The following is a 27,864-nucleotide window of genomic DNA, read 5'->3' as shown; positions in this document are numbered from 1 at the left end:
TTTTAAACTGGAGAGATAAAAAAATATGCATAAATAAATAAATGTTAACTGGGTAAAATAAGATATGAATGAACAACAAAAATAAAACAAGTTACATGTATTTGTTATTGGCTATGGGTTATTGGTTATGTTCACATACTTATTTGATTATTAAAATGCAAACCGATCTTTTTCATATGGGTGTTTAGAGTTGTACCCCCTAGATCTAGTAGTGATTCTGCTCAAAGTGCACCAGATTGAAGCATTTTACTTTAAAATGTTCAAACATTTCTTCCTGGGGGGGCATACCCCTGGACCCCCCTAGAGGAGGTGACCATACTTCTGGTGATGTTAGAGGGGGGGAGAAGGACAATTTGAGACTTAAAAATATGAGAAGACTGATCAATACCTCCATAACTTCAGTGTGGTTAGCTATGAATCTTCCAAAACTTCCAAACACCTTGTCCTGGACATAGTTTCTACAGCATAAACTGTGCAACAGTACAGTAGGCCCACACAAACTGCAGAACACCGGGGCTTTGGGAACACTGATTTAATTCCCATTTAACCTGTTAAGGGGCTTTTTTCCCCCGTTTTTTTTCTCACGAAACTGTAATAAACTATTCATGTGTCCTACTCAGAGGAAACGCATCTAACTGATGATATGAACCATGTTTACCGAAACAAAACACAAGTCTCACAAGAAGCGTCTAAATGAGCCCTGAGCGAAAAAATGCTAACGCACTCTAGGTATAAATCAATCGATATACTTATCGGATATGCACAAACAAGCTTACAAGCTGAGATTCCACATATTCTAGAAATATAAGTATCATCACTGAGCGATCAGAACTCGCGACAGGGGAAGCAAATACAGACATCACACGATGTAGCTTTCGGTAGCAAAACATGGAGATATGCTCACCTTTTGCAGAATAACAATTCTGATCAAAAACGAGAAAAACGCAGCTGAAGGTTAATCCATAGGTTAATCCAATGTGTCTGTCACTTTGAAAAATGATTGATGATCCATAATTCCATTTTTATGTCAAAAACTGAGTTTTCATTAGCTGTAGCTTCCAGAGTGTATGACAGCTTCCTGTTTTGTCTCCTTGGATACGAGTCCAAACAACTCACAGACTGCACCGGGCGCTCACGTAGGAGCCCTGTGACCATCATATTTGACGACGCTGATTGGCTGAAATTATGTTTTCGCGGCATAGTTTACACGTTACAGATAGCAACAGTCAGCTGCTGCACTGGTTGAGGGCTCCTCTCTTAACGCCCAGACGAGAGAAGGTACACGGGCAAGGCCAGGCAGGAAACATGTGACTTATCAGTAACTTTAGACATCGTAACACAATTTTAAACGAGATTTTATTGTAGATTATACATTTTACTGATACCAATTATATAATATTTACCTTGTTCATTCAAAATAAAAATAAAAATATATATATTTTTTAAAATATATATATATATATATATATATATATATATATATTTTTTAATATGGGAAGAGGTGGGGCGGCGCCCCTAGCGCCCCTATGGACCGGCCGCCACTGAGCTACACCATTGTTTGGTTTCCATGGAAGCGCGTCTCTTCAGACGCAACTGAATGTCTGAGAGGATGAGGAAGATAGTCACAGCAAACAGAACCAGAATCGACAATTCAACCCTCTGCTCACTCCTTTCCTTTCCTTTTCACATATGCTCCATCAAGGATGGTGCTACAGGCCGCAAGGCAGTGCACTTACAACTACAATAAGCATGTTAATGTTAATCTAATACAGCTCCGGCGATCCACTAGCAAACATTTCATACATAACAATTAAGTAAAACATGTTTTTTAAATACAGTGGGATAGTGATGAATTTTTTTAGTAAATGTGAAAACAAATTAAATGTATTTTAAATGTCTTAATGTTTTAATTAACTTTTTGATTTTCGTATTTTATTTTATTCTTCATATTTAATTATTTTAATTTTATTTCTATTTATTTTATTTCTATTTATTTGACTTGATATACTTGTATGTTTTATGTAAAGGAAGCTCTCAGTATAGTGTGTCTCTGTGTGACCACAGCGCCCCCTGTCGGTCACTGAGCGTCATCACAACAACAGTGGAAACAAACATGGCGGCGCCCTTCTGACTCTCCGCTTCTGTCATTCAGGGAGCTTCTTCTCAAAGAAACAGCAAGGAATCTGAAACAGGTGACTTCAGTCTCAACAGGTGAGCTACAGAATACCCTTTAGTTTTTAATCTCAGCTGCAGAAACTCTAAACTACAGACTGAGCCTGAAGTACACACAGCTGTCAGCACGTGGACACAACACTGGAAATAAGGGTTCATATATGTAATAATAAAGCTATGTAACTCTATTTATAATCCACATAACACCTGTTAGAGAGCGTTTTTAAGCACAACCAGTACACGGAGTCTCCAGTATTAGTAACGTTGTAGTGATCACTGATTCATACACTGTGGTTACATAATTCAATCCAGGAACTACAGGTTGGGGGTATTGTTTCCGCACGGACACATGTGTTGATGGTACCTACTGTGTACCTACTGTGTGTTCCCCCTTTCACTTTCTCTTATCATCTCATCCTGCAACCCGACAGCATGTCGATTTCTGCTCCCCAATAAAGAGAGATTTGCACCTCCGATGCACCGCCTCCGTCTCCCTTCTCTCGGCACTACATTGGTGACCCTGACATAAGTCTCGCGAAGGATCCGAGACTGAATCGAACACGGCAAAAAGCGCAGCTTTTCTCGAAATGCCGGGGATTTTTGGAGACCTCCGTAGCTGCCACGTGCGCTCGGACTGTGGCTCGGTGCGCCCCACGGAATGGACGCGGACGACGCTCGCCATTTCCACGGCTTTTCGGCTCTGGGGGACAGCAAGCCTTCCATGGGGCCGGTACGAGACTGTGCAGGGTTTATTCGGGACATGCGGCTGCATGTCCGGCGAGCGACTAACGGCCGCCGAGACCAGCTAGCCACGACTGCTAACGGCTAGCAGCTGGCAACAGCTAACGGCGGCTAGCCACAGCAGCTAGCGGCTGTCGACATCCGACTGTTGTTTTTTTGTGGTGCCGGAGAGGAGGTTCGATCACGTCTGGTCGGCCTCGTGTGGATCCTCTCGCTATTTCGCCCACCTGTTTTTGATCGTGGACAGGACGACCCTTTTTGAGCTTTTTCTGGTGCCTGAGAAGAGGTTCGACCATGTCTGGTCGGCCTCGTGTGGACCCTCTCGCTTTATCACCACCTCGACGGCGGTTTCGGACGTCACACACGCCTGCTTCGGCCCGTGGGTGACGCGCTTCTGGACCCCGTCTCGCCTCTTCCCTCGCCTCGGCGGTTTCGAACGTCGCCCGTGCCTTCATCGGCCTGCGGGTGGCGCGCTTCGGGACCCTGCCTGGCCTCTCCTCTAACCGCGGCTCACGGTTCGCCTCGACGGCGCCCCGTCTGGCCTCTCCCCTGTCCACATCTCCCTCCTCCCGGGGACACGACTCCTTCCTCCCGAGGACTTTGTGCCCGCCGCCGCTGTGCCTTCGCCTGCGGCCGGGCAGAGCTCCTCCCTGCCGACCCTGCTTTCTGCGGCCCCCTGACGACGGCCCGTTCCGGCCCGCCCCCCACCCTCTGGTGGGGATGCCCTCGCCCTCGTTGGGGCCCCTACCCTCTTCTGCGAACCCCTGACGACGGCCCGTTCCGGCCCCGCCCTCCGGTGGGGATGCCCTCGCCCTCGTTGGGGCCCCTACCCTCTTCTGCGGCCCCCTGACGACGGCCCGTTCCGGCCCGCCCTCCGGTGGGGATGCCCTCGCCCTCGTTGGGGCCCCTACCCTCTCTTGCGGCCCCCTTCCGACGGCCCGTTCCATGGCCCGCCCTCCTCGGCCCCTGTGGTGCTTCCTCCCGGACGCGAGGATTGTGTCCATGGTTGAATTCTGGGGGGGCTTGTGTAGTGATCACTGATTAATACACTGGGGTTACATAATTCAATCCAGGAACTACAGGTTGGGGGTATTGTTTCCGCACGGACACATGTGTTGACGGTACCTACTGTGTACCTACTGTGTGTTCCCCCTTTCACTTTCTCTTATCATCTCATCCTGCAACCCGACAGCATGTCGATTTCTGCTCCCCAATAAAGAGAGATTTGCACCTCCGATGCACCGCCTCCGTCTCCCTTCTCTCGGCACTACAACGTTATCTAATTGTACTTAACTCTCTTAATACTAGTAGTTTCTCTACAGTATTTGTACACGTTTCTCTCCTAACTCACAGTACTGAGGATAAGTATGATTGTTAAATCTGCATCTCCGCTGAGGCTGTTAAATGCATGAATCACTCTTTCTCCCTGAAGTCAAAGAGGCAGAAGTCACGTGTTGTTCTTGTTTGCATCTGTCTTGTCACACAGTGATTCCAGATCAATGAAGCATTTTATTACAACACTGGACCAGCAGCACACCTCTTTTGATTCAGTCCAACTTCTGAACATTTTCATGAGAAACTGCACTTTTTGGGGAGAAAATATAGTTTTCTTGCATTTTTTTCCTTTTTATATATATACTGTATAATAAATAATATGAACGCAATAAACCGTATTTAACTGTGTCTTAATGTACATTATTCAATTTCATATTGTGTTCTTGTATATATCATATTCTATTTATATTTATATAGACTTCTTGCACTATTTTTTATTTTTGTATTTTATATGCATTGTTGGAGGAGCTCAGAGGCCTGTACTACGAAGCCGGATTTTCTCTTAGCGAGGTAACTTCAGGTAAAACTCTGGCTTTCCGGTAATGTAATTAAAGTCAGATCGTGTCTTGGACGGGGCAGTGATTTCATAAACCTGTTAATGTACGCATTCAAACACTTGTTCTGTTACCAGCTGTATTCACCTTGCAGGTGCAGCTATGTGGCTTTGATCCTGGATAAAGTGTTTAAGTCATGGATGTTTAAAGTTTAACTTCTTCATATGTCTAATATTATAGTTCACTTTTCATTCAGGAAGTATGACGCTGCGCTGTCAGTACGCTTGTCCATGTTTGAGATTGGTCGAATGCTCCAAATACCTCCCCTTTCATGTGAACGCGCACCTAACTAGATAGGACACGGCTGGCTTGAGCGATCCACTTGATAACCAGCGTCGTAGTACAGCTTAGCGAGAGCGCGTTTGTTTTGGATTGGGTAAGCCGGGTAACTCAAACATATCTAGGTTAGGTTGAACCGGCTTTGTAGTACAGGGGCCGTTCTCATTTCATCAAATTCCCCTCCTCGACTCCTATCCTCGTGTCTTAGTCCCGCCCACAGGAGATGCGAGCGGAGGAGCCGAGGAGGGGAGCCGAGGAGAGAGGAGGGGAAGCAGCAGGCGGTTAGAGAAATGAGAACTCCTCTCCTTTCATTTTAAAGAGACGTCCATTAAAGCTCCCATGTCATGCTTTTCCGGTTATTACCCGTCCCCTTGTGTGTTATGAAGGTTTTTATGCATGTAAACGGTGTGCAGAGTCAAAACCCTCAAAGTACACCCTGTAGCGAGTAAAACTCTAACACAGAAAATACCTCCCCAAAACGCCTCGTTGGAGATACGTCACTGCCCATTTGATTCTTGCGGGTACCGCATGATGTCATGCGGTACCCGGAACGAAATGGACCAATCCCGAAGAGCTATGGCCACACCAGCAGCGGCGTGTTCCTCCTCCAGAGGTTCGAAGAACCGGCATTTCACAGACGAAAGCTTCCAAAACATTGCCCAGTTTGAGGCCGGATATGCACAGCTTGTTTGGACCGTTTGGAGCAGGGGAAGATCTGGGTATACAACCTGTAAGTTTGCATTGTTATTTGTGTATTTATCAAACAAGACTGTTTAAATGTGTAAACTGTGTTGGACTGCTAAGCCATTGACACAGTGCTAACTAAGTTGCTAGAGTTTCCATATATCAACTCTAATATCAGCAGATGGCCTTGCATACATGTATCTCATAGCAGGAGAATGTCTGCATTCACACACAAAATACCTATTGGCAGTATACTGCGGGTGATTTGCCGGTCAGTCGCGAAACGTAATTACATTATAGCTGGCGTAGCGATCTAACACACGGAGCTAGAGCTAGTTTCGGTCAGAAAAACATTTTTGTGATGCTACGTTGCTAGCGTTTAAATATATCAACTACAATGTCAGCAGATGGCCTTACATGTTTGTCATGGCAGGAGAATGTCTGCAGTCACACACACGGAATACTCATACAGTATACTGTACTGTTATTTACCGTACATTGTGACCGTACATATACTGCATGTAGCTAACGAGGCTAGCTGTATGCTAGCGCAAAACAATGTATTCATGCAAGTTACATTGTATGGTAGCAGAATACCCGTATACGATTGCAATTATAAACACGTTATTGCTAGCCTAATATGAACCACTAGCTTTTGTTTCATAGTAGTTTTATTACACTGCATTATAGTTGCCTTTCCTCCAAGCTAACGTTCATATCGTGTTAGCTACCAAGGTAAACAAAGCTAGGTTAGCATATTAGCAGGCAAGCTGTTCATTACACAACTACTACTAACTAATCTAAAACAACTAAGTTTCTCTAATATTTTGTGATTTGCATTTGATTTCGTCCAGCCAGATCCTGGCGGACAATCCATGACGGGGAAGGGATTCTACTACTACTGAGGGTGCTAAAAGGCACCGCACCGCACCGGCTGTGCGCAGGCAAGATGCGAGGAGGAGGAATGAATGATATACCGTGTGTATATATGTATATTTATGTTCATTTTGTACATTTCTAAAAATAAAGTTTAATGGAAATACTTAGTAGGCCTATCCTTTCTTCCCTGAATTCATATATAGCAAACCATGATTTGATTTCTCATCAAACAGTAGTAGTTTATAACGGGTAAAAATAACTTACTCTTTGTTATGAGAGTAGCTCGTAGGCCACAACGGAAAGACAAGGAGACATACACGAGTTTACAAAACCACGGCACATTTATTGTGGTAAATGCAAAGATAGGTGGTTGAGAGGATCGCAGAGTTAGTCTTCCTGCAGCCGCTTTGGAGAGAGACTGTGTCCGGAGGTGTCCGGAGGTGTCCGTGATCGCGCTGATTACCCTCTTCAGCTCCACCCCATCGTAAGACAAAGGCCCTGGGGCCGTCACACTCTTCTATAACAACAGTTAAAAATATATATGTATATAAAATATACCGCTGTACCGACGCCATGATAAGACTGATGTTACGCTGAGAGCAGCCGGGAAAAGCACTGACATGGGCGCAGCCTCTCTGGTGGTTGACTAATCAGAACGAGTGGCCGAGCTGACCAATCGGAGCACACTAGGCTCACAGGGAGGGGGGGGCAAGAGCTCCAACGAGTCGTTTAGTGGAGAAAGTGAATACTGCTGAATACACATGCTTGACAGAGATGCTGTATGCGAAACCAATGTGAGTTTGGAAAATTGCACAGTATAAATCTATTTAGTATACCTCAACAATGTAATTATGATCAGTGGAAATGGCCATGACATGGGCCCTTTAATGATGACAGGAGGCACAGCAGCCCTCTGTCTGATGGACAGATGTGTTCATGATGACTTATATATTTACTTTGATTCATTCACAGTGCGGTATAATGAGACAATAACAGGCTACAGATGCGGACACACACACACACACACACACACACACACACACACACACACACACACACACACACACACACAGTTATATAAATGTATACAATTTCAGAATCAAACAGAGCACTCTCATAATAACGTAACACTAGATATACCTAGATAGACTGGATATACCCCCCCCCCTCTCCCCTCTCTGGTCGCTACAATGAGGAAAATAAATTACGGGCCAAAAGTTTTATTTACAAGTATTAAAAGTAAGCAGAGGACACCAAACCAACTGAGACCTGTCTGTCCGCTGCATCTACGCACACACTGTACCACACACACCTACACACTGTACCACACACACCTACAGCTCCTAAAGCATAATCAGGCTACAGCCGTTGTGTATTTTATTTTGTGAAGCACTAAATGGTCTTAGAAAAATATGGACTCTTTGTTTGTAGATATCTACTAAACTATAGCAAATAAAGAGAGTAGGCCTGTTATACTGAGTGATATATATTATACACACTGCTCTGCTTTCTGCACGGACCTCACAGCTGTTCTCTCTGTAAACATCGCGTCGCGATGAAAGCAGTTAATAAAACAATATCCAGGGGATGCATGCAGAGCTGTCATTGGCTGAGATCAGTCCGGCCGTGCGTCACGACACTTTGAAACATCTCTGTTGTCGGAAATGCATCCACGAAGGAGCCGTGGAGGACCCATCAGTGTATCCTCGGTTAGAGCTCCTCCAGAGAGCCTCCTCGACGCTCGATCCTCGGTCCTCGAAGTGCATTTAGAGAAATGAGATGTCCTTCAACATGGCGCGCTGAAATTCATTTCCGGGACACTACCGGAGGACCGAGGAGTCGAGGAGGGGGAATCTCAGAAATGAGATACGGCCACAGAGGGATTAGCTCTGGTGCAAACATAAACAACTTAAGACCAAGACCAAACATGTACTTGAAAAAAACTCAAGATAATACCAAAGGAAGGCCAATACGGGTAGCTGCTCTCAGGAGGGAGTCCAGGAGAAAAGAGAGAAGGAAAGTGGCCTTCGCTCAGAATCTGTGTTACCTTCAAGGACAAGGGGAAACATGTACAGGTAACAAAACAGAGGACTAGACTTCAACTGTCACACACACTCCACAAGGTTTTGCCTCAGCTCAAGTTGAGCTCTCTGTAAAGATACGGGTCCAGCTCACGGAGAGCGTCGATCAGAACCCTGCTGGCTGCAGCTCCTTTTTTTCGCACCACGTCCAGCACCTCAAGTGCTCCGTCATTTCGGGATTTGGTTCTGGCCGACTCCATTTCAGATTCACTGATAACTCCAGACTCAAGGAGTTTATCCAGAAGGTCCTTCAGGACAGGTGGAGACACTCTTTCTTTGAACTCTGTCCGAACTGAGCGCAGCCTCTGGTCTGCTGGGACTCTGCTCTCTGCTGGGACGCTGCTCTCTGCTGGGACGCTGCTCTCTGCTGGGACTCTGCTCTCTGCTGGGACTCTGCTCTCTGCTGGGACATTTCTCTGGGGTAATTGCCGCCTTGGACCTGGAAGATAAACAGGGGGAAATGGGCTCAGGGCTTAACAGGTTAAAATGTATAAAATCTCCTACACCTATGTTATTCATGTTTTGTTGAGTTGTGTACGTACATTATCCCAAATGGTTCAGAGAGATGTGTAATGTTAAAGGTAACAGTACGTTCATCACGGTCTCCTGTAATGGCGGCGTATCCAATTAACCATTAGAAGATGAAGACTACAACTCCCATGATGCCACGCTGTTTCACCACCACACAACACTAGTTTTTACTATAGTTTAGGAATATTACAGGTTGTGTGTTTAATGTCGTAATGATGCGCTGCCATGGAGCCTTAATAGAGAAGGCTATGAGATGGAGCTTTATGGCGCGTTTCCACTACACGGCCTCGCTCGGCCCCGCTCGGTATGGCTGGGCCTCGTTAGGACTGGCTCACTTTATGGCGCATTTCCATTACAGTTTAGGAACTGGGGCAGTAACTATAGTAACGCAGTGTAGGCGGAGCCGTGACGTGATCTTCAGAGGACCCCAGAAAAACAACACAGCCGTTAGCTGTTAGCACTCAGAGCTCACAGCTCCTCATATATGTTCAGAAACTAGACAAAAGTTAAACAAGTACAAACCACAGACTGCCTGTGTCATGGTGAGTACAGTCACTGCTTTATTTATGTCTGTAGGCCGTTGTTGTGAGTGTGGACGGTCGGAACATATACTGCGTTAGCTTAGCCAATCTCCATTTAGAAAACAAGCATTTTAAAAGGTTTTTCCCCTGCCGTCTGTCTGCAGACTTGACAAAGCATTAATTCATGGTTTTTACTAACCGGTATCAGTATGTTGTTACTTCGGCATCATTTTGAAACGTGTATTACAATTAAATCACGGTCAAATATGTCCATCTTGTTGTAGTTGTTGCCCCCTTGCCAGCGACGCTCTCTCTAGTTTAGCTTACTCAGCCCGACTCAGCCTCGTTGTCTCTGGCCCTGGACCCACGATTTTATGAGGCCAGAAAAACTGTGAATTAGGACCCGCCGGCCGGTACTAGGCCAAGTGGAAACGCAACCAAAGACGGGCCGCTGACGTCACAGCCCTCTTAAACCGGGCTGCGGGCTGTAGTGGAAACGCGCCATTAGAGTTATCCAGTCTATCACTGGGTCTGAGCTCAGGTGGAGTCTTTACCTTCCAGTGATACGGGACAAGACCAGACGACGTTTCCATCTTGGTCCTTGACCTTCAACACCACTTTCTCTGTGCTCGTCGTCAGGTAAACTAGAAATGTCGGATGGTAATTTGGTCCAAACCTGGATTCAAATTTTTTACTCTGAAAACCAGAAGAAGAAGTTAAAAGTTGATCTGGATCTTTCCTGATTGTGGATCCACATGCAGATAAATGTGTGTAAATGATCATTGTGTTTCTTTAGAAGAGTATCAGTGACTCACCTCAGGGTGTGTGAGGAAGCCCTCAGGTTCACAGTGCACACTGTATCTGTGATGAATGTGCAGCTCACAGTCGGAGGAGAGTGTGATGTTCACAGCACCTCTGTGTTTTTCAGCAACCTTCAGTAACAGGACATTTTGATCAATTTAAAACAACATGTTGACAGACCTGCTCTACAGAGATATAAGAATTACAATCAATTAAGAATAACAGTGTGTGGACATATTGTGTGTAGATTAATTAAAGTGTATAGGTTAGATACTTTTTGATGAAATTCCACTCCAACACATTCTCTATATATTTATTAGGGTTGTCAACATTAAAGGTAGGGTAGGTAAGTTTGAGAAACCGGCTCGAGATCGCTAGAATTTGAAAATACACAACCGGAGAAAATCTGCCACTTCCTTACAGAGCCCCTCCTCCAACACACACGAACGCGCACATGACCAATGAGGGCACGAGATAAGTTTGTGCACAGATGGAAGGCTGACAGGCAGGTAGGCCATCCAGTTATTTTAGCCGGGCCGGCTAAAATGATTGGTCGTGCTTTTTACAGTACTACGGCTTCCACAGATGATATTTTTTTATGGATTTTTTGTCAAAGCACTTCAGATATTCATTGCTATCGGGATGTTAAGAGCATTCCATGGAATATAACAAAAAGTGTATCTCGAGCCGGTTTCTCAAACTTACCTACCCTACCTTTAACGTGTCAAAACTCGCGATTAATCTGGAAACCTTGACGCGTTAAAAGAATTAATGCATATTAATCACATGACCAATTCCTGTATGCGATCACACAAGATGCCGGCTCTAATCCCTAAAAACTACCAGAGGGTTGGCTAGCCATGGCTAACATCACTATGATGTCTAATGGAAGATCAAGGACAAAACTCCCCAGTTTTAATACTTAATGTCCGGCTCTGACCTGAGGACAAGCAAAGGATGTTGTAAAGCCACAACGAACCTTAACGGCACAAAACCCACGGTTTAAGGACTTTTTGCTCCACTGATCTAAACAAATACTCCCCGTCGTCGAGACGTCTTGCCTGGTGGAAATTAGCAAATAGTTAATTCCTTTTCTTTATTCTTCTATTCTATATTTTAGCTCTCAATAACACACACACACACACACACACACACACACACACACACACACACACACACACACACACACACACACACACACACACACACACACACACACACACACACACACACACACACACACACACACACACACAGAGAGAGATATAAGAGCCCCCTACTACTTCAACAACTACTATGACTGTTACTGCTCCTCCTACTGCAAGTACTACTACTACTACTACTACTTATACTACTAACACAACTACTACCACTGCTACTACTACTCATACAACTACTACTACTACTACTACTACTACTACTACTACTACTACTACTATTACTACTAACACAACTACTACCACTGATAATACTGCTCATACAACTACTACTACTACTAATACTACTACTACTACTACTACTACTACTACTACTACTACTACCACAACTACTACTACCACAACTACTACCACTGCTACTACTACTTATACTACTACTAATACTACTACTAACACAACTACTACCACTGCTACTACTGCTCATACAACTACTACTACTACTACTACTACCACAACTACTACCACTGCTACTACTACTTATACTACTACTAATACTACTGCTACAACTACTTATACTACCACCGCTACTACTCATACAACAACTACAACTACTACTACCACCACCACTACTACCACTACTACGCATACAACTACTACTAACATTACATTACATGTTACTTGTTAGACGCTTTTATCCAAAGCGACTTACATACTCAATACTGTGGACAATCCCCACAGGAGCACTTTGGGGTGAAGTGTCTCAGGGACACAACGACATGCTGACTGCAGTGGGGTTTGAACCTGTGTTGAGATCTCCATATCAGGTTGAATAATTAAAACGAAAGTTAGTTATAATCAAATATAATCAATTATATTCTTGTATAACCCACAATGAAAATGCTTCATATTTTATGATTTTCTATATTTACAGTATAAACAAAGTGGTTTGTTAAATTGAGTGTGTAAGGCCTATAATGGTTTATGGGTGTCACTGATAAGAAAGAGGCAGTTTCTTCTCTCTCCCCTCACAGCAGTACACAGGGAGGGGGGCTCCTGACTTAAGGAGAAATACATTGAGGCCCTAAAAAGGTGGTTATGTCATAGCCGAGAATAATATTTTGCAAGTCCTGCAGAGTAGGGGTCATGTCCTGTTTACACAAACATGTGTCTTATGCCAGAGCCATAGAATATGTCTGGTCATGTCCAGTCCTGTACATCAGAGGCCATGCCCAGTTTCCACAAATATGGGTATGGAGGAGGTGTCTTTGGGTTTTTCTATCCTATTTTCGAGCATAAAGACACTGGCAGATGGGGAGGAACTTTTCTTTTTGGAGAGAGCGAGAGAGAGGGGGGGGATCCCCTGGTATACTCTCTCTCGGTAACGCTCTCTCCCTGAGAGCTGGGTTTTTGCTCTCGGTAAGGTTCTCTCAAACTTGGTAAATATCTCTCGAATTTCTTTGTTGAAAGTGGAGGGAATTTCTGGGTTGAATGAGTGGAATGAATTGCTATGTGTTTTTGAGTATTAGGCCTCCTTCACACGTTTGCGTTTATGCACAGTATGCGTATTCATAAAAGTCTTCCGTTCACATGCATTCGTTTCATTTAACGTGTCTGTTCAAACGAGACCGCTGGAAACGCTGTAGTACATATGCCGGGACTGTAAGTGGCGCTGTAACTTCCGCCAAAATACACCAAAAGCAGCGAAGAAGAGCAGCCTGGAGCAGCCCCGCTGCAATGTTGCCATGGCTACCCTTCTGTTTATGCCCCGCGGTGTATTTAGCAACATGTAGTTCATGTAATTCTCCATGTCCACTTGTTGCTGATGGTTGTGGTAGAGGAGCTGTAGATTTTGCACTAATATCTGTAGCATGGTCAGTAGCAGTAGCACTAGCAGTAGCTACTGACAGGAGGAAGTGTGTGTGGCGATTGCTGGTATTCAGCGGGATATAGTAATTTCCTCAGCAAATGGATAAATGCAACGGGGAAGTTAACTGAAAGAAACCGAATCTGTGGATATTGCATCGACCGACCATGAAGCACGTCTCCGTGGAGAGGACGCGCTCAGAAAGAGAGATATTCTCTACAAACACCGGGTGAGATCGCTCCTCTGGGACACGCCGGTCCTCGTGTTTCCTTTTTTTGTGTGGATTATAAACATTTCTCTTTTTGCCGCCGACGGGCGCAGGAGCAATGAACAATAATGGCCTGGATTAGGCAGTAAAGACAAGTTTGGTGTATCGCAGAGCGGACTTTTTAATTTTGTTTGTGTTGTTTGGCTGGAAAATTGTCAATATAATGGATCAATGCATGAAATCTGACTCTGTTTATTTTGTTAAGGAGTATATTGGGCGTTAACAATTCTGGTTTGCCTTTTATAATATTATTTCATTCAAGAACCCCTTGTGCGTTTAATTAACACAGCTATTTTTGATAGTTGCTACAGCAGTGAGCAGGAGAGGCGGGGAAAGGTGGGGCTATCTCTATTTTTTCAGGAAATATTCGTATCGAGGTGATTACACGGACTCGGTTGACCCCCCAGAGCGTTTCGTTTGCAAATCTATCCACCTTGGGACCCGTTATCGTTTGTGGGGTCAGTTTCTATCGGCCTCGTGTAAATAATAGGGCTATACGCACGCGAAACTATGCAGATACAAGCAGTTTTCTCCTCGTGTAAACGGCGCCTTAGTACCCGCCACCTGTGAGGATCTTCCTCCGAATACATGCGGGATATAGGTGTGTGTTTGTGAATGTTAGTACCCGCCATCTGTGTCGGAAAAAAGGTATGGAATTGATGTGAATTGATTTGTTGAATGAAAGTTTGAATGTGCTTTTTATTATCACTGGTCTTTTATGAGGAAAAGCCTCTAAATTCTATCGGGAGATTTTAAATGTCCAACTGAATTGGGCAGTTGAAGTTACAAATTATGGTAATAAATGTAAAACTGTGAATTAAAGTTTCATATTAGAACATGATCACAGCGTGATAGGTTTAGTATGATTATAATGTTGTAACGAGAGACGGTAAAAACCCTGTATAAGTTTGGACCTATTTTTCTTCAAATAAACTGATCCCACCTTTTGGATTGGGACAACTTAAAAGACATCTGCGCTCTCCTCTCCTGCTTGAAAGGTAAGATTGCACACTGCCACACTCACACTTAGGTAGGGCCACACCTCATTTACTGATATCAAAATCCTTCGGGATCGCTTAAACAGATTTAGGGGGGTCGTCTGAATTGAAACAGCAGTTAATTGAACCTGGTTCTTCGGGGAGTTAATAGAGGTGAGATCTTGCTGATCGTTGGTGGATCTGAGCCAAGCAGTAAACTTACATAGACTCAATAACTTCGGTTAGGTTCATTAGTAGGTCTGAGTAATTTGCCAGAATAAATTATCAGGTCCTCCCGACTCTTACACCTGATAGAACACTACTACTACTACTACTACTACTACTACTACTACTGCTACTACTACTACTACTACTACTACTACTACTTATACTACTAACACCACTACTATTAATACAACTACTACTCCTTTTACAGCTACTTATACTACAGCTGCTACTACTACTACTTTTACTTATAGTATACTACTACGTAAAATGCAAATGTCAAACACTCACTACAGCAGTTGATGGACTGCTTAGCAGAGATAAAATCCTGGCTGAGCAAAAACTTTCTCAACCTCAACGAGAGCAAGACTGAGGTCATATTTTTTGGACTGCAACCTCCAGCCTCTCCGGTTGATATTCTGGGCTCTCTCAAAAAAAACATCCTCCCCTCGGTCATGAACCTTGGAGTGACCTTCACTAGCACTTTTAAATTCGACAAGCAGGTCAGCACCGTAGTCAAATCCTGCTTTTTTAAAATAAGACTATTGGCCAAAACCAAGTCGTATTTATCTTTTAATGATTTAGAAAGGGTTATTAACGCCTTTGTTACCTCGAGACTGGATTACTGCAATGCTCTGTATGTGGGTATGGACCAGGCCTCAATTAAACGCCTGCAGCTAGTCCAAAACGCAGCTGCACGTCTGCTGACTGGCCACAAAAAGCGTGACCACATCACCCCTATTTTGGCCTCACTACACTGGCTTCCAGTTCGGTTCAGAATTGATTTTAAAATCCTTTTATTTGTTTTTAAAGCACTAAATGGGCTGGCTCTGGCCTATATAGCTGAACTCCTCCAGCGCTACACCCCAGCCAGAGCTTTAAGGTCTGCTGACCAGCTGCTGCTGGTAGTGCCCAAGACCAGGCTCAAAACCCGAGGGCACCGAGCCTTCGCAGCAGCTGGCCCCAGGCTCTGGAACACTCTGCCCCTCCATGTGAGGTCGGCCCAGACCCTAGGGGGTTTTTAAATCTACTCTAAAAACACACTTCTTCTCTCTGGCTTTCTAGTCAGAGCGGAGCACGACTCCTGACTTTTCCTTGTGTTTTTATTTTTATTTTTGTTTTTTATATATATCTGTTGTAATTTATTGTCGTTTATTGTGATTATAGTAATGTGTTTTTATTACATGTACAGCACTTTGGCTCGACCAAAAATCGCTTTTAAATGTGCTTTATAAATAAAACCTGATTTGATTTGATTTGATTTACGTGCATTTCATATCTAACTCCTTCAGCCTACTTTCAGCTACAAAAACCATTCAACTACAACATTATTCAGCTATTTCAGGATATTTAGGCTATACATGTTCTTGTTTATTAAGCTTCATCACTATTTTTCCTACTCTTCCAGTTTAAAATGTCACTGTTAAGTTTTCAACAAAGTCAGTGCAATGCATTTGAGTTATAACACTTACTTGGTTTTTGTAGCGAAAAGCAGCTAGTAACCATTCAACTAATAACATATTCAGATTTTTCTGCAATTCAACAACAAATGTGTGCAGCTTACAGCATTCACATGCATTTTCAGCAGGAAATGCATTTTCTAGTTAGTATTAAAGTAACTAGTAGTCCATCCGCCTAGAGTTGGTGCTGACCGCAGAGAAAACGTGCTTAAAGACTTTAAAAGAATGAAACTATCGTGCTATTACATTACATTACATTTAGCTGAGGCTTTTATCCAAAGGGACTTACAATAAGTGCATTCGACCAAGAAGATACAAACTTGAAGAAAACAGAATCATATAAGTACATCAGGTTTCATAGAGCCAACACATTTCAAGTGCTACTCAACTGACTTTATCAACTGCTATCATATTATCTCTCTCAGTAGGGGGCCTCTACTTCTTAATGTCTTTTTTAACGTATTTTAAAGTATTGAGGTAAACTTCGAGTTTGATAACCAAAGTAGAGTGTGGCACTCCATGTTAATAATGAAGAACTAATTATTAAATCTGCACAAGCAATATACACAAAAGATTCAGTTCAGATCTTAATCTTCTCCCAGCACGAGAACGTTTGCGAAGAGGAGCAGTGTGTGTGGAAACAGGTTTAAAACCAGTGTTTAGTCTGATGGTGAGCACATTACCTCCTCCACAAGGACGTTGTTCTGCAGAAGATGTACATCCAGTATTTGGTCCACTCTGCCCGGGGGTCGTAGGAACACCAGAATTTGGCCATTTATCGGCCACCCTAGAAACCTTTTCAATGGATCGAAGATAATGCCGAGGAGAGAGAGGTGAGGCACCTTCACCACCACGTGAGTGCGTGTGACCTCCAGCGGCTCCAAGATGCTCAGGCCTTCATCAGTGATGTGGACGACAGACAACAGGCCGTCCAGGAGCAGCGCTGTGGAGCAAAGAGCTGGTCATCTGTTGCTTTGCTGCTGAAACAGCTTCATCATATTCAATGACACTTTAGTTCAGAGCTAATGTTCACCTGATGTCATTCACTTTGGAGCCTCACTAGGATGTACCAGTTTATATCCTCCACCTTTTATTTTAATGTTTAATTATTGTTCTGTCCCCCTGTGATCTTTCTGGAGGTGAGCATGCGTAATTATTTTCTAATTTAAAGACTGCTGAGATGTTTGTAATCTGCAGCCAGAACAGCTGGACTGTGTTCTGTCTCATGTCTGAGTGACTCTCTAGACGTGTGAAGAGTTTTCTAAAGCTTTCAGGGCGTAGAAAGTCTAACTTATAAATGTTGTTGTCTGTTGTTTTGTTTTGTACATGCTTCAGTCAGACTGACAATGTAGAGAGCAGAAAGAGCAACAGATGGATAACAAAGTAATAATTAATCAAACTGCTAGCTTAGAGTGAGTTAGCGTTGAGCAGAGTTGGGTGTAACGCGTTACAAAGTGCAGTGCTGCATAAACATGGCAGAGTCAGCGATAACTTTCGAGGGGTGGAGGTATGCCCATTATTTTGAGTTCGTCCGAAGAATAGACAGGAATGTGACGGTGAGGTGCAAACTGTGTCCAGGCCAGAAGCTGTTATCCACTGCTGCAAACACCACGTCAAACCTCAACAAACACCTGCAAAGAACACATGCTAAGGTGAAGCTAATAGTTAAGGACCCCCGAACCCAGAGTGAGGATGTTGTGAGTGCGCCGCCGCCGACTCCGAAGCAGCACAAATTAGAATTTGGAGGACCGGTAACCAAAGCTTGTAGCATCCTTCATAGTAGAGGAAATGTTGCCCATTTGCACAGTGGAATCACCATCGCATCGTTCAGAGATATACTGCGCAAAATACAGATAGATCTGCCAGCAGGGACGGGCGGGCCGGCCCTGCGAGTAAAGTAACGAGTTACTTTATGTAGAGAGTAACGAAGTAGTGTAATATATTACGTTTTTTTAGTAACGACCGCATCTCTGGCGTTGAGTTAGCACTGTTAGCAGCTAAACATGCTGTGGACTGACAGGTCACAGTTTACATGTCTTTAATATCCAGTGAGGAGACTGCAGAGGCCCAAAGACACTCCAACTCAGTATTTAGAGCTGCATTGCATCGTCTGCTTCAATAATGATGTCATGAAACACATCGACTAAATGGATGTTTTAATGATTTCATTCTTCTTCTTTTGGGGACACGACTATTTTGAATGTAAAGAACAGATTTCGTGTCTGAATCATCTTATCTTTGTTAAACTAGTTTAATAAAGCTGCTTCATAACTTCTGAACGGTAGTGGATATTATAAGGTGCTAAACATTATATAAGTGTATTTGTTAACACTAGATGTCTTTACCTTCCTCTGTCTCACTGTGCGGCAGGTGGAGCCGGCAGACGGCAGCTTCAACAGAACTCTTCACGTCGAACAGCGGCCCTGCTGCCTGCTTGCCAGCTGATTGGAGGAGACTCTCATCCCAAGGGACCGTCCTGTACAGAAGCTCCGCCTCCTGAGCCATGACGAACACCAGGCCACTCGAAGCACACTGGAACTCACCTTGACCAGGACACCGGAACCTGTAGACACACAAGAGACAAGTTACTACAAGAAGCCTTCACTGGCCTGTGTTCTGACTGACAGGTGTTCATCCAGCTGGATCTGACCTGGAGGAGGGTTTGTTGAAAGATCTGAAACACCTGATGGTTACAGGAACATCACTGAAGATGTGTCCACATGCATCAGGATGTGTGTGTACACTTTAATTCATTTAACAAAATGTCTAGTCCAGCGAGGATCTAGACTGGTACAAGAAAACAATCCTACACACAGAGGCATTATTTTATTCATGTCTGCTGGAAAGAGATTGGATGCAAAACCTCAAGGTGAAAGACATGACATCAAACACAATGAAATGAATATATGTGTTTAAAATAATATTTGGTCATGTTATAGGGTTACCTGTATGAAGACTCAGGTGTGTGTTCAGGTGAGAAGGATTCAGGAGCCTGGAACAAACAAAGTTATTTATTTTATTAGAAATCAAGTTAAGTTCTAGCTTCAACTCTGTACAGCTGCTCCTCTCTCACCTTTGTGTCTGTCTTCACTTCCTGTTCCACATCGGAGTCACCTGATCGAGAGAAGAGGTGAGAAAAATAATAATAAAACAATAATAATAATTATTGTACTATAAATACCTTTTAAGATCAGATTTAATGTACAATATCTTGATGAATGGAGGACATGGTTTCAGTACTCACAGGTCTTCTGGATCGTGGATCTGATCGTCTCATGATATCTGATCCTGTGGGGATGAACACAATCCAACAGTTTGAGATCCAGTTTAAAATAAGTGTTTGTTCTTTGAGTCAGCTTCAGAGTCCTGATCTCATGCTTCACATCCCATCATATCCTCTCTGCAAACACTACGACTGCCTGCCACAGCTCTCAGCTGCATTACAGAGTTAACTAGGCATTAGTCCAGGAACAAAACAACTTCATAGAAAAAACAAACAGACTCACTTTTTAACTGTAAAATGTGTCTGTTAATGAGTTGCAGCTGACTGAACAACACATTCTCACTCACAACTCGGCCTATGTTGACGTTGTGTCAGGGTCCCTGTCGTCACTTTCCAACGCAAGGGGGGGCCCTTTAGCGTTGAGTTTCAACTCAGGTGTTTAAAGGATCAGAGTGAATTATGCAGAGTAGGATTTGTCTGTTAACAAGTTGCTCCTGACTGAAATGTGGCTTTGCATTGTCAGCTTGCATTATATTGTTCTTAGGAGAACGCAAGAAAAGAAACATGAGATGAACAAAAGGAGAAACTGCAGATAAATGGTAACATCACTGATGTGTTGTGCTAAGCTAGGCTACGCCTGGAAGGTGGAACTGGAGAGATTCCCCAGTGAGAGGAACACATCCACCTCCCTGTGTTCAATACAATCCTGCTGAACCAGCAGAGACTGAGTCGACCCCTTACTGACCTGAGAGTCTCCAGTCTGCAGTCTGGACTCTCCACAAGATCTCTCAGCAGCTCCACTCCTGAATCCTGAAGAGCGTTGTTGCCACCCAGGTCCAGCTCTCTCAGATGGATGTTGGACTTCAGAGCTGAGATCAGAGCAGAACAGCTGATCTCTGACAAGCTGCAGCGACTCAGACTGAATAAAGAACACATGATGTAAGTTTAGAAAACAATGTTCCTGATTGAAATAATGAAAGGTTTAATAATCTGATTATAGCTGGAGAAGTAGAGAATGTAGACGTTTATAAAGTGGACACTCCCGACAGGTTAAAAACAGTAAGATCCAAAAAGTGAAAAGAGCTCTCATTAATATGAAAGACAACGTTCTTCACCTTCAATAAAAAGTGGTGACTTCACATCATAAACTCTGCTCCTTCTACACTAACTCGTGATGTGCAGCCAGACAAATCAAAACCCACAGAAACTGATTCAACTCAAGATCACAGAGTTTACAAAGAAGTCAGGATGAATTTAGAAGAAATGTGATCAAAATAAATAGAGAATATTTATTTTAGGAATAGTGGAAACATAGATCACAGCATCTTCAGTTTAAACTATTCAGTCAGTTTGAGCATCATGCAGCTTCAGAAACATGTTAGAAACAGCAACAACTGAACGTATTTGTTAGTGTTTGATAGTTTTAATAGAAATATGTAATTATTGTATTCATGTGTTTATAATGTTATTTATTTAAAAACATGACGGAGAATAAAAGATGAATTCCAGGTTTTTAAAGGTTCACAGTGAATTATGCAGAGTAGGATTTTTCTTTAACATAGCTCTGCTACAGTCAATGAGCTAAACCACAGAATAAGAAAGTAGACTTTAGCATTAAGATGCTCAGTGAGGATCAGGATCATATCAGCCTGATGTCTGCAGCTCAGAGTCAACACAACTCTCACATATTCATCTCAGCACAGAAGATAGAGATGGAGAACTGACCTGAGAGTCTCCAGTCTGCAGTCTGGACTCTCCACAAGATCTCTCAGCAGCTCCACTCCTGAATCCTGAAGAGCGTTGAAACTCAGGTCCAGATCTCTCAGATGGATGTTGGACTTCAGAGCTGAGATCAGAGCAGAACAGCTGATCTCTGACAAGCTGCAGCTCACCAGACTGAATAAAGAACACATGATGTAAGTTTAGAAAACAATGTTCCTGATTGAAATAATGAAAGGTTTAATAATCTGATTATAGCTGAAGAAGTAGAGAATGTAGACGTTTATAAAGTGGACACTCCCGACAGGTTAAAAACAGTAAGATCCAAAAAGTGAAAAGAGCTCTCATTAATATGAAAGACAACGTTCTTCACCTTCAATAAAAAGTGGTGACTTCACATCATAAACTCTGCTCCTTCTACACTAACTCGTGATGTGCAGCCAGACAAATCAAAACCCACAGAAACTGATTCAACTCAAGATCACAGAGTTTACAAAGAAGTCAGGATGAATTTAGAAGAAATGTGATCAAAATAAATAGAGAATATTTATTTTAGGAATAGTGGAGACATAGATCACAGCATCTTCAGTTTAAACTATTCAGTCAGTTTGAGCATCATGCAGCTTCAGACATTTTTTAAAGAAAAAGCAAAACCTGAAATGATTGGTTAGTGTTTAATAATGTTGATATAAATGTGTATTAACTGTATTAATCTGTTTATTATATCATTTATAAAAGAAACCGGATGGAGAATATAAGATGAATTCCAGGTGTTTAAAGGATCAGAGTGAATTATGCAGAGTAGGATGTGTCTGTTAACAAGTTGCTCCTGACTGATATGTGGCTTTGCATTGTCAGCTTGCATTATATTGTTCTTGGGAGAACGCAAGAAAAGAAACATGAGATGAACAAAAGGAGAAACTGCAGATAAATGGTAACATCACTGATGTGTTGTGCTAAGCTAGGCTACGCCTGGAAGGTGGAACTGGAGAGATTCCCCAGTGAGAGGAACACATCCACCTCCCTGTGTTCAATACAATCCTGCTGAACCAGCAGAGACTGAGTCGACCCCTTACTGACCTGAGAGTCTCCAGTCTGCAGTCTGGACTCTCCACAAGATCTCTCAGCAGCTCCACTCCTGAATCCTGCAGATCGTTGTAACTCAGGTCCAGATCTCTCAGATGGATGTTGGACTTCAGAGCTGAGATCAGAGCAGAACAGCTGATCTCTGACAAGCTGCAGTTAAACAGTCTGAATAAAGAACACATGATGTAAGTTTAGAAAACAATGTTCCTGATTGAAATAATGAAAGGTTTAATAATCTGATTATAGCTGGAGAAGTAGAGAATGTAGACGTTTATAAAGTGGACACTCCCGACAGGTTAAAAACAGTAAGATCCAAAAAGTGAAAAGAGCTGTCATTAATATGAAAGACAACGTTCTTCACCTTCAATAAAAAGTGGTGACTTCACATCATAAACTCTGCTCCTTCTACACTAACTCGTGATGTGCAGCCAGACAAATCAAAACCCACAGAAACTGATTCAACTCAAGATCACAGAGTTTACAAAGAAGCAGCACCAGAGTCTGAATAAAGAACACATCATGTAAGTTCAGAGAACAATGGTCCTGCTTGAGAGAGTTCAAAGTCTCATCATCTTTTCAGACCTGGAGAGGGTTCAGATGCCAATGTCAAAAATGATGAAGATACTTTTAGAAATGTAATAGTAGATAACTATAAATGCATTGATAATGCATCAGAAGAACCTCCTTCATCTCCCTCACAGCTCATCAGTACTGACAGCATCTTCACTGACTCATGGAGCACAGTGAGAGTCTGTGGAAGCTCACACACTGTCCCCTCACACATTTACTTTCTCTGCTTTCTGTTATTCTTGTCAAATATTCAGCAATTTAGAAAGAAATGTGAACTTATTCAAATATCTTTGTACTCAGGCAAATGATGGAATTATAAATATATCAATTATAAATACAGTACAAAACCACATGAACTACAGCCAGTGATCTGACCTCAGAGTCTTCAGTCTACAGTTTGGACTCTTTAGTCCAGAACTCAGCTGCTCCACCTCTGAATCCTGCAGGTCTACATTCACCTCCAGCTCTCTCAGATCGGAGGAGTCGGACTTCAGAGCTGAGGCCACGACTTCCCAGTCTAAGAATCCACTGTCAGGAATTCTGTTAGAACACATATTACAGAATTTGTTTATATAACAAAAGAGGAAACAACATATTTACTTCATGCATTTGAGGAAAAACATTTTGAATCTCATGATCTGATTACCACTGGATGTTAGTCTATTTAATATTTGGTAGAGTGTGATCTGATCCCATGTCTGTCACCTCTTTGCTAGCTACCTTCTAGACTAGAGAAGACTAGAGTCAACATAAATCACATATTGCTCTGTGTCTAATTTAACGATAAAGAAACTGCAATCATTTCATAATAACTTTACTGCATTCAATGACATATGTAAAGTTATTCTGTATGTTCTGATCACATGTTGCTGTGATAAAACATCCTTCATATTATTTTGACAAGGAAAATGAAGAGAAGAAAAAACTGTAACATTTTAAAATGATTAGAATAATTGTATTAATTCAATTTTGCTCTCACAGTATGTGAAACAGCAACAAGTTGTATAGTGTGTTTATTTTAAAAACTAAAATCCTTATCTACACTAATCTATAAAGTGAATCACATCTGGACTCACACAGCCTCCCTGCAGTTCCTCACAGCTGGAATCAGTCTCCGTCGTCCCTCCTCTGATGTTTTGGACTTCTCCAGGTCCAACTCATCCAGAACCTCCTCTGACATCTCCAGCCTGTAGGCCAGAGCAGAGCAGTGGATCACAGAGAGTCTCTTCTCTGATCTGTTCTCTGACTTCAGGAACTCTGTGATCTCCTGATGTACTGAGTGGTCCTTCATCTCTGTCAGACAGTGGAAGATGTTGATGGTCCTGTCATCAGAGACTTCATCACTTCTCATCTTCTTCAGGTTGCTGATGGCTCTCTGGATGGTTTCTGGTCTGTTGTCTGTGCGACCCAGCAGGCCTCCTAAGAGTCTCTGATTGGACTCCAGAGAGAGGCCGTGGAGAAAGCGGACAAACAGGTCCAGGTGGCCATTTTCACTTCTGAGGGATTTCATCATGGCTCTCTTTAGGAAGACATCCAGGGATGGGTACTCCTGATCACTGCTATCACTGTTGTCATCGTCCAAGTCTCCCTGCAGGAAGTCCTTCAGTACCTCTGTGTCTCTGTTGGAGTAACAGTGCAACATGTAGACTGCAGCCAGAAACTCCTGAATGCTCAGATGAACAAAGCAGTAGACTGTTTTCTTGAATATCACACTCTCTCTTTTGAAGATCTCTGTACAAACTCCTGAGTGCACCAAGGCCTCGGTGACATCAAGACCACAGCGCTGCAGGTCTTCTTGGTAGAACATGATGTTTCCTTTCTCCAGATGTTCAAACGCCAGCCTCCCCAGCTTCAGAAGAAGCTCCCTGTCAGCCTCCGTCAGCTGCTGTGGACTCGTCTCATGTCCCTCTTCATACTTCTGCTTCTTCCTCTTGGTCTGGACCAGCAGGAAGTGTGAGTACATGTCAGTGAGGGTCTGGGGCAGCTCTCCTCTCTGGTCTGTAGTCAACATGTGGTCCAGAACTGCAGCAGTGATCCAGCAGAAGACTGGGATCAGACACATGATGTGGAGGCTCCTGGAGCTCTTGATGTGAGAGATGATTCTGCTGGACAGGTCTTCATCACTCCATCTCCTCCTGAAGTACTCCTCCTTCTGGGCGTCAGTGAAGCCTCGTACTTCTGTTACCCTGTCCACACACTTAGGAGGGATCTGATTGGCCGCTGCAGGTCTGGAAGTTATCCAGACGAGAGCCGAGGGAAGCAGCTTCCCCCTGATGAGGTTTGTCAGCAGCACGTTGACTGAGGACTGCTGTGAGACATCAGACACAACCTCATTGTTTCTGAAGTCCAGAGAAAGTCTGCTTTCATCCAGGCCGTCAAAGATGAGCAGCACTTTGCAGACAGCCAGCTGCTCTGCTGTGAGCTTCTGTAAGGTTGGATGGAAAACATGGAGCAGCCTGAGAAGACTGTACTGCTCACCTTTGATCAGGTTCAGCTCCCTGAAGGAGAGCGGGATCACCAGACTGACATCTTGGTTTCCCAAACCCTCGGCCCAGTCCAGAGTGAACTTCTGCACTGAGAAGGTTTTTCCAACTCCAGCGACTCCGTTGGTCAGGACCGCTCTGATGTGAGTCTGTTGGTCAGGTGAGGCTTTAAAGATGTCCTGGCACTTGATTGGAGTGTAATGGAGGGTCTCTTTCTTGGAAGCTGTCTCCAGCTGCCACACCTCATGTTGGGTATTAACCTCTTCACTCTGGCCTTGTGTGATGTAGAGCTCAGTGAAGATCCTGTTGAGGAGGGTTTCACTTTCATCAGTTCCTTCAGTCACACGTTCACAACTCCTCCTCAGACTGAGCCTATGTTCATCTAAAACCTCCTGCAGACCACGTTCTGCTGGAAGAGAAGGAAACGTGAGAATGAAAAAAATGTTTTAAATGAACTTATATTATGTACAACACAACAGGAAGAATCCTGTTTTCAGGCCTGAAGACACCAGGAGACAGCAGTGTTTCCCACAGAATTATACTTGTGATGGTAGCCGTGCACGATGAGCGGGGGGGGGGGGGGTGCTAATGGAGCACGCTCTGGAACTGTTAGTTTGCCGGAGCGTCGCAGCGGGGTTACTGCAGAGCGCATAATTGTGGCGCAGTTGCGCATGAGTGATGTGCAACAACATTTGACTCCCTGGTCTCCCTTTCTGTTGGTCGCTTATTAGCGGACCCTTCACGTGATGGCAGAGCGAACAGGTACAGGAGGCGTAGAGCGAGGGATCATTGTCCACTAGTTCATCGATCGCAGATGGCGTAGTGCTCGCAGACGGTTAAAAAAAAAAAAACCTAAATAGGTTGTGAAATATACTTGGGCGGCCGTTATTATTACATTACATTTCATTTAGCCGACGCTTTTATCCAAAGCGACTTACAATAAGTGCATTCGACCAAGACGATACAAACTTGAAGAATCATATAAGTACATCAGGTTTCATAGAGCCAAACCATTTCAAGTGAAACTCAACAGGCTTTAGATAAGTGCTTTGTTAGTATATAAGTGCTTTGTTAGTATCTATGTGCTTTGTTAGTATATAAGTGCTTTGTTAGTATATAAGTCCTTTGTTAGTATATAAGTGCTTTGTTAGTATATAAGTGCTCTGTTAGTATATAAGTCCTTTGTTAGTATATAAGTGCTTAGTTAGTATATAAGTGCTTTGTCAGTATATAAGTGCTTTGTCAGTATCTAAGTCCTTTGTTAGTATATAAGTGCTTGGTTAGTATATAAGTCCTTTGTTAGTATATAAGTCCTCTGTTAGTATATAAGTCCTTTGTTAGTATATAAGTGCTTAGTTAGTATATAAGTGCTTTGTTAGTATATAAGTGCTTAGTTAGTATATAAGTGCTTAGTTAGTATATAAGTGCTTTGTTAGTATATAAGTGCTTTGTTAGTATATAAGTCCTTTGTTAGTATATAAGTGCTTAGTTAGTATATAAGTGCTTTGTTAGTATATAAGTGCTTTGTTAGTATATAAGTCCTTTGTTAGTATATAAGTGCTTAGTTAGTATATAAGTGCTTTGTTAGTATATAAGTGCTTTGTTAGTATCTAAGTCCTTTGTTAGTATCTAAGTGCTTTGTTAGTATATAAGTGCTTTGTCAGTATCTAAGTCCTTTGTTAGTATATAAGTGCTTGGTTAGTATATAAGTCCTTTGTTAGTATCTAAGTCCTTTGTTAGTATATAAGTGCTTTGTCAGTATCTAAGTCCTTTGTTAGTATCTAAGTCCTTTGTTAGTATATAAGTGCTTTGTCAGTATCTAAGTCCTTTGTTAGTATATAAGTGCTTGGTTAGTATATAAGTCCTTTGTTAGTATATAAGTCCTCTGTTAGTATATAAGTCCTTTGTTAGTATATAAGTGCTTAGTTAGTATATAAGTGCTTTGTTAGTATATAAGTGCTTAGTTAGTATATAAGTGCTTAGTTAGTATATAAGTGCTTTGTTAGTATATAAGTGCTTTGTTAGTATATAAGTCCTTTGTTAGTATATAAGTGCTTAGTTAGTATATAAGTGCTTTGTTAGTATATAAGTGCTTTGTTAGTATATAAGTCCTTTGTTAGTATATAAGTGCTTAGTTAGTATATAAGTGCTTTGTTAGTATATAAGTGCTTTGTTAGTATCTAAGTCCTTTGTTAGTATCTAAGTGCTTTGTCAGTATATAAGTGCTTTGTCAGTATCTAAGTCCTTTGTTAGT

The 27,864-nt window shown here is 42.8% G+C and overlaps 1 protein-coding gene across 1 annotated transcript; it reads right to left on the bottom strand.

Moving 5' to 3' along the window:
* Window positions 1-8,421: 8,421 nt before the first annotated feature.
* Window positions 8,422-25,984, bottom strand: LOC117487531 (protein NLRC3-like; the record flags this gene model as incomplete). Its single annotated transcript, XM_034136166.1, has 12 exons — window positions 8,422-9,164; window positions 10,332-10,473; window positions 10,593-10,709; window positions 17,213-17,472; window positions 18,875-19,092; window positions 19,475-19,521; window positions 19,603-19,672; window positions 20,375-20,671; window positions 21,478-21,648; window positions 22,552-22,722; window positions 23,503-23,667; window positions 24,204-25,984. Coding segments are annotated over 12 exons (3,828 nt in total), but the record flags the coding sequence as incomplete, so codon positions are not given.
* Window positions 25,985-27,864: the final 1,880 nt, after the last annotated feature.

This window comes from Trematomus bernacchii, unplaced genomic scaffold, assembly GCF_902827165.1.
Source record: "Trematomus bernacchii unplaced genomic scaffold, fTreBer1.1, whole genome shotgun sequence".
Lineage (NCBI taxonomy): Eukaryota > Metazoa > Chordata > Actinopteri > Perciformes > Nototheniidae > Trematomus > Trematomus bernacchii.
Note: the sequence above shows the minus strand (reverse complement) of the source record. Positions and strands in the feature narration are given on the sequence as shown.